Consider the following 12,001-nt stretch of genomic DNA (forward strand, 5'->3'; position numbering starts at 1 on the left):
CTTTATTACATTCTGATCTTGCCAGGTGTTTTCAAAGCTTAGTATCATATAGTGAGTCATGTACAACAAGTACAAAGCACATTTCCTAAAAATATATCAGTGAATACACCCCTACACAACTGGTTATATAAAGATGCCAATGAACTATATTGAATAAGACCATTTCAAGTGTTTCTAACCACTAATGCTGCTCTTAAACTCCAGAACATGGATTTACACTTCCCAATGCAAATGTACTAAGGATCTTATGATCAGTATATCTACTCCCATTCAATATCCAAGCTTGGGTTCCCTAAAAGCCTCTAGAACCAGCAAATTTACATAAATAAGCAAAAAATTGCAATAGACATTGCCATAGCTGCCCATATTGCCAACTGTGGAATTTCTTACCTAGCAAGACGCTTCTAAAAAGTAGTAACTAATGAACATGCTTCGATCAAACTCTAAACCTCTCACTGGGGTTAGTTATATATCCAGAGCCTCAAGGTTCTCCATGGGATCTCAAGGATAGAAAGAGACAAGTGACTAATAAGGAAAGTTATGATTCAACTATTTTGTCATAAATCAATTGAGAACCATTACATGATTTGTTAAATCTACCAAGAATATTCCTTCTTCTTAATTAGACCTATTACAGTTGGACAGCAACTGGTACCAACTAATTATGTCCTGTCAATACATACACAAGTGATAATTTTTCCTATATAATTAGATGGGGTAATGGCATGCTAATGACTTCAAAATGTGCCCTATACTTTGATAAGATCATACTGCCTTTCTAAGAACTTAAATCCCTCTGCATCTCACATTTTTGGTGGGGAACCTAACATGGCAACCTATCAGAAAAGATCCGAGATGCCAGATATCATGAGGATTTCTTCCTCCAACTGAAATGTGTGATCCACAATTTATAAGTGACCACAACCCAATGACAAATAAAACAGCTTAAGCTTTAGACATCTACCCAACCCACAAAAATTTGTTGCCTTCAATAGTCCAAGCTAACAAAATTGTCCCTGATTATTTACAGGCCAACCAAGTACTGAGTCATTAAATTAATAATGCTTGTGTAAACACTTCAGGAAAGGTGGATTTGTTAATTTAGGAGAAAAAAAAAGACATAGCTTTCAAGGTTGGCCAAACTGATCCATGGGACTTATACTCCTGTTGGTTCCAGACCTATTTTTCTTTTTAGGACTCACTCCCTTCTTTCTAATCCTAACACAGACATATCTCAGACATATTGTGGCTTTGGTTCCAGATCACTGGAATACAGTGAATATCACAATAAAGTGAGTTATATGAAGGTTCAAGGCCAATTAAAAGGGGCATAATGGGATTCAAAATATTTTTTTTATATTTATGATTGTCCTCAGACTTCTTGTCTTTTCTTCTGAATGATATGCATGTGCTTAAAAAATCACTACACTGACACTATACCAGGCTGACCCCAGCTGATGTTTCTACATTGAAGAGACTGAAGCTACCATGGATCACTCAGCTGACTTTGACTCAAAGGAGGGCAATGATATTGTAACAGAGAAATGGTGCACTCTTAGCTTATCTAAGAAGAGATCAGTAGAAATCCAGTCAAGAGTTCAGTGATAGCCACACCGAGAAATAAAATGCATTACTTTCAGGCATAGGATTTCTCAGAAATTTCATAAACAACCAAAGTTGGCTTTCCTGATAATGGCCAGCCCCTGATAAATGCCCCTTTGCTTCAAGGAAATTGTTCCCACTGGTAAGTGTTAGGTGATCACCTTGTGCATGGACCAAAAAAAAAAAAAAAGGTATTTCACTGTTCCTTAGGCTGCTGAAGCTTTCACTTTATCAATTTTCCTTGCTTTGGTTTCACAATTGATCTCCCTCATATGTGAATAAATATCAGTTGTGCTTTTAATTAAACTGACTATATCTGGATTATTCTTTGAGGCAATGGTCCTGAATCTAATCAAGAGAGTTGACTTCCATTTATAGGAAACATAAAACAAGTGAACACATAAAACCACACAGTCACATCAGAATGTAAGAAAGTTCATACCCAGTGTCTGCAGTAACTCAATGGTGGGAATTTAAAAAAAAGGGGGAGATATGCTCCAGATCAAAAGAGATTTGAGCAACATAACACTGAATCGAATGTTGAACCATATTTGGGTCCCACTGCAAACAAAGAAATTGTAAAAAGGTAGTTCTAAGATAATCATAAAAGTGTGATTATTAACCAGATATTAGATCATAGCAATAAATTATTATTAAGATTAAGTGTGATAGTAGAATTGTACTTATGTCAGAGAAGGTTCATATTTTTAGAGATACTTAAGTATGTAAGAGAATATTTAAATAATGCCTGGGATTTCCTTTTAAAGATTTCAGCAAGGATAGAAAAAAGAAAGGAATAGAAGAAAAATCTTGATAATTTTTAACTTGATTGATACAAGTTCACTATTTGCTATCTCTTCCTTTGTGTCCATCTGAAATAGTTCATCACAAAGATTTTCTTATATAATGTTCTTATATTTTGATGTAAATATTTAATATATATGTATACACTAGTTTTTGGAATCCTCTTTCCAAAAGAGAACATTGCCTGCACACTCTAAATAAACTCAAATAGCAAATCTGTGGATAATTTCTCTTCTGCCACCATAGGCAGCATTTGCTGCCTAATCTGCATGTTGCAGCATTGTTGCTGAACTGAATTCCTGAAAAGTCAGGTGGAATTACTTAGCCAGGGATTCTGGGAGCAATTTTTTTTAAAAAAGAAGGGTCCATCGAGATGAGAAAAAGTAGAATGAGATTCTATTTTCTATAGTTGAGTTCAAGGCTAGTGTTACTTTTAAATAGAATTTTTCATGAAATAGCTTTTTAAAAATACTACTTATTAAATCAGTTCCATTTGATCATAAAGCAAGATAGAGGTGGGGGAAGTTCAGAGGATCAGAGAATGCATGAATAAATGATTAATTGGAAAATATCCTGGGAAGGCAGTATAATAAAAATGCTTCAGCTTTTTTCTTCCTTTACCCCCCTCCTTTCAGCTGTGATTTAAAATAAACAAAATTAAACAACAAATGTTAACTTCAGTGTCATAGAGGGGCTCCTGTTTGAAATATAAAATAAAATGACTGTGGGATAAAAAGAATGAGTCATTCTTCTAGGTTTCTCTTCCAGGCACTTCAGTATTATCTCACTCAAGCATCATGAACTGAAATGCTGACTGAAATTCTGAGCGGAAGCAACTTCCCGGCTTCACTAGTGCCCAACTAATGTTCTCCCTGGACTCCACTGTAAATCAGCCCACAGAAAGAAGGAGTTACAGTAGTTCCTGCAAGATAGCAAATATTTGTTCAGCATTACCAATTTAATGTAAAGATTTCACTTAGTAAGTTTATATCATCCTTCTTATGATTAAAGCAAGTTCATTTCCAGAAAAGTTTAATTATGAAACCATCAATAAGACTCACTCTTTTCAAATAAGTTATTTTGCTTCAGGGTGAATTATACTAATTACTAATATGTACAAATTCTATTTGAACATTAAAAAAAACACTAGGTAAATAAGAAAATAGTTAACTAAGCATTCTTTATTTTAAAATAACTGATCCAAAAGGAAAATAATAAGATATCTTCATTCAGCATTGCAAAAACAACTCTAACCATTGGGAAATATCTACACCATACAGATTTATTGTTAATAAGGAACACTAACTCCTGTTTCTTGGAATGACTTTCCTTTTAAATAAACAATATAGGATAGCTCTATTAAAAGATACCCAACCCTTTTTCATTTTTATTATTAGTCTATAGAGCTTTTTTAAAGTATATTTTATTGATTATGCTATTACAGTTGTTCCATTTTTTTCTCCCTGTTGTTCCCCCTCTGCCTTGCACCCCCCCACCCTCCAGAATCTGCCCCCTTAGTTCACGTCCATGGGCCATACATATAAGTTCTTCGGCTTCTACATTTCCTACACTATTCTTAACCTCCCCCTATCTATTTTATGCCTACTAATTATGCTTTTTATTTCCTGTATCTTTTCTCCCCCTTCTCCTCCTCCCCCTCCCCACTGATAACCCTCCATGTGGTCTCCAATTCTGTGATTCTGTTCCTGTTCTAGTTGTTTACTTAGTTTTTGTTTTTTAGGTTCAGTTGTTGATAATTGTGAGTTTGTTGTCATTTTACTATTCATAATTTTTTATCTTCTTCTATTTCTTAGATAAGTCCCTTTAACATTTCATATAATAAAGGCTTGGTAATGATGAACTCCATTGACTTGACTTTATTTAGGGAGCACTTTATCTGCCCTTCCATTCTTAATGATAGCTTTGCTGGATAGAGCAATCTTGGATGTAGGTCCTTTGTCTTTCAGGACTTCAAATACTTCTTTCCAGCCCTTCTTGCCTGTAAGTTTTCTTTTGAGAAATAGCTGATAATCTCATAGGCACTCCTTTGTAGGCAATTCTCTCCTTTTCTCTTGCTGCTTTCAGGATTTCTCCCCTTATTTTTAATCTTGGCTAGTGTAATTATGATGTGCCTTGGTGTGTTCCTCCTTGGGTCCAACTGTTTTGCGACTATCTGGGCTTCCTGGACTTCCTGGAAGTCTATTTCCTTTGCCAGAATAGGGAAGTTTTCCTTCATTGTTTGTTCAAACAAGTTTTCAATTTCTTGTCCTTCCTCTTCTCCTGCTGGTATTCCTGTGATTCAGATGTAGGAACATTTAAAGTTGTCCTGGATGTTCCTAAGCCTCTCCTCATTTCTTTGAATTCTTGTTTCTTCATTTCATTTTAGTTAAATATTCATTTCTTCCTTTTGTTTCAAATCATTGATTTGAATCTCAGTTTCCTTCCCTTCACTGCTGGTTCCCTGTTCATTTTCCTTTATTTCACTTTGTATAGACTTCACTTCTTCCTTTATTTTGAGACCATACCAAACCATTTCTGTGAGCATCCTGATTACCAGTATTTTGAACTCTGCATCTGACAGGTGGTCTAGCTCCTTGTTGCTTAGTGCTTTTTCTGGAATTTTGTTTTGATTTGTTCTTTCTTTTGGGCCATATTTCTTTGGGCACACCTGTTACATTGTAATAGGTGGAGCCTTAGGTATTCTTAGGGAATAAACCCTCTTTGCTTCATTGTGTTGCTGTCTGTGGGGGAGGGGTCAGAGAAGGAACAATGCTGCCCCTTTGATCTGCTCTAGCCCCACTTTCTGTCATTTCTCTTCCTTCCCACAAGTGGATTGTGCCCTTTCAGGTGCTGATTTCCATTTGGTTGGGTGAGTGTATGTTCTAGGATCCTGTAGGCCTCTCCAGTGGACTCTCTTGTGAGACTGGGAGTTTCTCCCACCTTTGCCACCTCCAGAGGATTTTATAGCCAGAGGTTTTGAGTCTTTAGTTTCCTAGCCAGCCATCCCCCTGTCTCAGCCATGCAGTCTTCCACCTGCCTCTGTCCTTTCCTCCTGACTGCCCATCTTCACCCCTCCCACTGGTCTGGATGAATGTTTCCTTAACTCCTTGGTTGTCAGAATTCCATGCAGTTTGATTTTCTGGCAGGTCTGGTTTGTTTGTTTGATTGTTTGTTTGTTTGTTTGTTTTAATTGGCTGTTATCCTTCTTTTGGTTGTGCAAGGAAGCAAAGCATTGCTACCTACACCTCCATATTGTCAGGAACTCCTATAGAGGTTTAAATATGGCAAAATAATCAAACTGTCAGTCAACTAACTATTTTTCATGTGTTGCTACTTTAATTGTATCTCTAGATACCTTTAACTATACTTGCATTTCCAACCCCCTAAAAAAAGTCTGTGGCCTTTTATTTTTTACAAGCTTCCTTTGTAATCAACTGAGATCAGATAAAAATTATTAATTCATTCTAACAGTAGTTTTCATATCTTGCTAACTTTTAAAAATTACTTTGGGATTCTTTTCCAGATACTTGATTATTATTAGCAGAAAATCATATGACTGCATTAGATGACATCAGCTAATCCTCCAAAGCAACTGTTTATCTCCAATTTGGAAAGAAATCAACACTTCAGGCCTCCATGCAGAGAGAGCACACAATATGCTGTAACCACAGTAATTAAAATTTGTTAGCATATCTCTAATATCTACGGTCTCATCTTACTGTTATTAAAGTTAAAAAAATTCACAAGGGACTTCTACTGACATGAGCTCTATCTAGCTATGTGCTTTTGTGAATGGAGTGGTATAAAAATAAACAATAGTAAACAACCCAGTGCCCACTCCCAACACACTCAAAGCATGCTCAAAAAGGAGGGTGGTTGGAGCATATCTGTGGCTTCACTGGGTTTAATCATCTTGAATTACTTTCAATTGTGTTTTGTTGTGGTTTCACAAGCTTATCTACCATGTGAACCAGGAAGCCAAGCACTAAAAAAGGATATAAATACAAACATATACATTCCTCAGCCCCTACTGTTACAAAATTTAAATATGTTGGAAACCATAAACACAATAGCCTCAATTTATTAAATGTCTATGGTGCCTTAGGCAGTTTACATATGATAACCTAACCCTTTGGTCCACCCAAATCTTGCAAGGCAAGATTTTACAATGTCCTTATTTTACCTTTTCTCTTATTTGGGACTCACTGTCCCCATGAAGACAATTTGCTTCAGACAAAGCTGACTCTCATCTCCATAGCTCTGGAATCCACCCTACCTCTGTAGTTACAGGAGTCAGTTTGGGTTTCTTTTATAGTGCTGGTAGCAGCAGTACTAGTAGTAGTAACCAAAAGGACTCTGATGACAGGATAATATTCATCCTCCAAAAGGAATAACATTTTCTTAAAGAAACTTGGCTTCTTTTTCCATCATTTTATATTTTTAGACATTTAGAAAAAGCTTAGCTGCTTTCATAATACTAAAGTCTGAAACTTTCTTAAATAAATTATTTGTTTGATGAATGATTATCTGAACAAATGCATGAATAATGAATAAATGATTGAATATGAGAGAATTTCTCTCTTCCTATATAGATCTTACTCTCATGCTGAGATATATAATTGACAAAAAAAGAAACAAGTAATAAGTGACTATAATTCAGATATTTGAATTTATTTCATTTTTCTTAGCCCATTGATGTTAGCTTGCTATCTTTATATTCTACAGTACATCATACTAACTTACCCTCTCCCCTGCTTGACATTATTTGAAAATCATACATATCTGAGTTCAGTTGCCTAGTTCCCAGAAAGTCAGAAAGAAATGAGTCCCACATCTGACACCACTCCTATGTAAGGTCACAAGAGAAGGAGAGATTGGACAATAGGATGTGTTTTGCCTCAATTTACTCATAGCAATCAAAAATGCAATAGATCTTGTCCAACTGCCAATGGTAGTTGTTAAAAGCATTAGTGCTATGACTTAAAGACATTTTTCTCCGAGGAAGCCCAAGAATGTGTAGCGGTGACACAGAGCTTGAGGGGAAAAGGTGTGGTGGGGAAAAAATAGGTACTTTAAAGACATTAGTCACGCAGACCTGCTGAAGATCCCTCCTCTCCTGACTGGTAACTACTCTGCTGAGAGGAAACCAATTCTCACATTTGAAGTGGGAAATGACTATAGAGAGGGAGAAAATGGTTATTTATTTCCTGACCCTGCCAACTTCCATATTGTTCCCTTGCTGTGTCATAGTCACAGACTTACATAATGACAGGAAAAATAATTTCTACTCTTCTCGTTCAAGGAATAATTTTATTGATCTACATTTTATCTTTTTTTTCTGTGATTCAGCAGATCAGAACAGCCTCAGTTCCCAGATGTGCATAGGATTAAAATGTCTACAAGTTAATGAAGAGGAGAAGAAATGTATTTCAGCACCAAGGAGAGTACCCTGTTATTTTCAAATGGTTTTAGACATTCAGAACTGCATATTATTCATGAGACTAGAAAGAAACTTTGAAATGCAGTTTGATAGAAAACTGCTAAGAACTTATTTCACACATGATAAAAATTCTAATCATTTATGTAAAGTAAGAACTTGCTAAGGTACATGTTCATGATTTCAACCACGTGCTATGCAATTTTTTAGCTACCAATGCAATGGAATTAGAGAATCTTTGACTATTGCCAGATATCAAAATAACAGTTCCTGAATGGAGCTAGACTGGAGGGAGGTTCAGTAAAATCACAGAAGTGTTACACTAACAGCGACTAAAATCTCCATGAGAACAAGTCCTAATGTCTTTCTCACTTCTGTATCCTAAAAGCTTGGCCCATGGTAAGTGCTCAGTAAATATTTATGTGAGTCAAGTAAGGACAAATGTATTGATGAATGACATTAGTTAAGTGACTGGGGGTGAATTCATAAATGCCTCACTTATAATGAAAAGTCACTTTTTGCAACTGGTGTCAGAGATCCTCACACACCACACTGCTCAGCCAGAAACTTGAACACATATATACTTAACCTCTAGCAATGCAGTCTCTGGATCTCAAAAACATCATGCTCCAAATCACATCTTTTATCTTTACTAAGCTTTCATCTAAGGAAAGGGTTCTTCTTAGAGACCTGGAAAGGTTATTCAGGTTTCAACCCATGTAATTAATATTACATCTCCAGGACAGCATGGCCTCCACCCAACTGTAGCTCCTCCAATATTCAGGGTGACCAGTCAACCTGGTTGTGCCCTATTAACAGATGGACAGCACACAGGTGCAGGAGGCTACCTCTCATCCTCTTCCATGCAGTCCACTGGTGGCCCATGACTACTTGTTCCTATTCCCAAGCAGCCCAGGGAGGCCCTTCCTTCTGTGCCAAGACTAGAAACCATCAGGCCTTGTTCTGCTGTGGAATCTTCAAGGGTCCAGAGACATCTGAGCCCTGCTGTGCTGGAGACAAATGACAAGATTGCAGTTCTGCTCTGAGTTGCCACTATAGAGGGCATGGGGTCACCCTGGCAGGTTTAAAGGCAAAGAGGAAAGATGAACAAGTAAAAACCGTGTTTAAACAGTTGTTTCCAATAGTCAGAATGTTATGAAGATTTCTCAGACCTCCAAGTCCCTTTCCCTTGTTAATGACTATTTGTGTAATGAAACTGTGAGCGAAGTCGAGCCTCCTAGCTCCTGGGTAGCCACAGACCCAGTTCTCGGCTCCACTCTACTTGGACTGTACTACCAGGCCCCCAAAACAGGGGGGAGCTGCCCGGGAAGCACTGATTTCCATTTCAAACTGTATTCTGGTACTTTGTACTCCAGCACCATTGGCCAATCAATATTTAATGCTCAGAGATTCTGGCTCTGCGTGAGTCATGTCAGGGGACCTTGAGAGCCAATCTGCTTGAGCTTCTGTGTAATAATTATTCATGGGCTCCTGCCTCTTGATCCTTCTCTCGCACGGTCTCACTCTGCAGAATCAGTGCCTTATTCAGTCTTCTCTCGCTCTCTCTCACTGCTGCTGCTGCTGCTGCTGCTGTGGCTGGACTCTGCCTTCTCACCGCTCAGCATCTGCACATCCCTACAATGGCTAAAACAGCGATGGGTAAGGTAGTGCATGGCTCTCCCTGAGCTTGACCTGGAGCCCACCCTCACCTCTTAGAGCTTTGAAGGCATTGGGAGATATTTTATTTAAAAAAAAAAATTAAGGGTAACACAGAAACCAAAAAAGGACGGTTGGGAAAGGCCAAGAAGAAGGGAGGGTCCTTGGAAATCTAAAACTAAGAATTTCTTTTTAAAAGTTAAAGCAAGTAAATTGCCTTGTCATGGGTAGGGAATTATGTTGCTTATTTAAAATTAAGGCTTAGTCGTCGGGGTGGGGTCTATCTTTACCATTTGCCTTAAATGGGGATAAAGGAAATTTTGGAAAGTGCTTTGTAACATCCTTTATTTCCTATCTAGTTTTTTTTTTAAGAAAAAGAAAGAAAATGAGGAAGAGAAAGGGGATGGGAGAAAAGAAAAATGCCAAGTCAAAGCGGTCCCATCTCGGCTGTTTGAAAGATGGGTGGAGACAAGGGGTGGGTGGAGGACGAGCAGATTTTATGGTATTGTCTCACGGGTTGGAGAAACCGCTAGCCCTAAGACGCAGCAGAAGGGAAGGGCTGGGGTGGGAACCAGGCTCCTTTGTTTTAGGGAAAAGAGGATGGAAATCAAGGAGGGCACAGAGGGCGCGGTGGGCAACTGCAAGGGTGGGGACTCGGGAAGGAAGGGTTGGAGGGACAACGGTTTCCAGGGCCCCGGGGGTGGGGTTTCTTTGTGTGAGGACGCATGGTCCCTGGGCAAAGCACCTGCAGGCTAGTCTCACAAGGCTGGCGGCCCCACCCTGTGTGGATCCTCGCCAGCACCCCACCCTCCAGCCTGTGCAGTGTCTTCAAAAGAGAGAGGGTGGGGGCGGGGGGGGGGAGCGCCAGCAAGACTCCCGGGAGCCCAGCCAAGGGGTACACAGTGCCACGCCCGCGCAGGGCGCTCCTTGTCTTGGGAGTACGACCTCACTATTGCTCTCTTCCCCATCCTGGCCTCATTGTTCTGTTTTACAGGGAGGAAGCGGGGATGAAGGAGTGGGTTAACATTTTTCTTTTCGAAACCACGTTACATAGGGTGATTAGGCATAGACACAGATAAAGGCTTCTTTGAACTCCTTTGATTGTTTTAAGGAAAAGCTTCTGGAATCTAGAAATGTATATATATAACAATACAGATAGAAAAGAGGTCAAGGTCTTAAATTGAACAACATGAAATATCCATTTTATAGGTCAAACAGGGCCAAATATTGGCAATTTTCATAGGTTCAACCTAGATCAGGGAAGCAGACAGTGGAGACAGAGCCTGAGAGAGATTCCGCATCCAGAGCCTCCATCTCCAGCCGGCCCTGTGTCTCAAGTGCCCCCTGCTCCCAGGACTTGTCGGCCCTGGGTTGGACTTGCAGGGAGGAGACCGAGGTTGTTGGCTGGAAGCTGCCCTCTCCAGGGACCTGGTGCGGTGAGCAGCTGGGAAAAGCAGTGGGCTGGGCCCCAGGCAGCTCCGCCCTTGCCCCACCCTCTGTGCGGAGCTGGAAAGGCCTTGGGCTTGGAGTCTTGGCGGGGAAGGGGGGCTTCATGAGGAGGGTGGGGAGAAGGCGGTCGAGGCTCTGCAGTCCTAAGACCCCTTTTGCAGCTTGGCAGCCTGGAACCTCCTGGGCCCCATCCACGTGCTCAGCCAACCCGCGACACACTGCAGAAAGGTTGGCTAGAGACCCTTCTGACCACACAAAGGCGTGGCCCCACCCCAATCGGTAGAAGACCATAGAGGTGACCGCTGCTCAGGGGTCGGGGCAGCGTTCTCTCACCTGGGCTCCTGCAGCTCAAGCCCACTACCCACTTTCTATTCTCCCGGAGTTCCCTGAATGGGGACCCCTTGGGCAGCCTCCCTAAGAGGGACTCTCGCTGTTAGAGCCAGACGCGGCTCTGCCCCACCCCTCCCAGTTGGGTCTAGACCCGACAACCGCGGTCCTGTGGGGGCGCACTTGGTGCTGGCGCATGGAGCGCGGCCAGCCCTGCAGAACCCCCACCCGGGAGCTGGGCGCTCGCCCCCCGCTGGTGCAGCAGGGGAGACTTTTCTGCGCAGTGTCCTGAGTTACCCCTGCTTCCCACAATTCGAGGTTCATTCGCAAGTCTAGGAAGGTTCTGGGAATGGGGGATGGGGGCGATCAGGCTCTGCGTGCTCAGCCTAAAGCGCTGAGAGGTTTCTGCCTGGATGGTCGCAGGATGGTGGTTGGGGGGGGGGGGGAGGGTGCGGTGGGCGGTCACCGAGGAGAACGCAGCTACAAATTCGTCATCATCAGCGTTAGCGTTATAATCTTAAATCATCATTATTTTTGCTTCATGATTCAGTGGTCTTATTTGTTCGAAACGTTCGAATGACTGCATTTGGTTAAGGATTAACTCATCATACACACTCTTCTCTCTCCTACTCCTCCCTTCCCCGCCTCACCCCCAAGAAGGAATTCTGTCTCCAGTCACTCATTCTATGTTATTAAGCAAACGTATTTTCAGGCTTTTTCGAGATT

At 40.7% G+C, this 12,001-nt stretch overlaps 1 protein-coding gene across 2 annotated transcripts in view; it reads left to right on the forward strand.

Annotated features, from left to right (window-relative positions):
* The first annotated feature begins 9,341 nt into the window (after positions 1–9,341).
* Positions 9,342–12,001, forward strand: part of STMN2 (stathmin 2) — a 39,016-nt gene continuing 36,356 nt past the window's right edge. The window contains exon 1 of one of the 2 annotated variants that reach the window (XM_045849450.1): positions 9,342–9,502. In XM_045849450.1, the coding sequence (XP_045705406.1) occupies positions 9,484–9,502 (19 nt within the window). In that variant the 5' untranslated portion in view covers positions 9,342–9,483. Of the gene's footprint in view, positions 9,503–10,916; positions 10,936–12,001 lie in introns of those variants that run through there. The other variant, XM_045849451.1, reaches the window with a different exon arrangement.

Source organism: Phyllostomus hastatus, unplaced genomic scaffold (assembly GCF_019186645.2).
Source record: "Phyllostomus hastatus isolate PE091 unplaced genomic scaffold, TTU_PhHast_1.1 phas_contig_65, whole genome shotgun sequence".
Taxonomy (NCBI): Eukaryota; Metazoa; Chordata; class Mammalia; order Chiroptera; family Phyllostomidae; genus Phyllostomus; species Phyllostomus hastatus.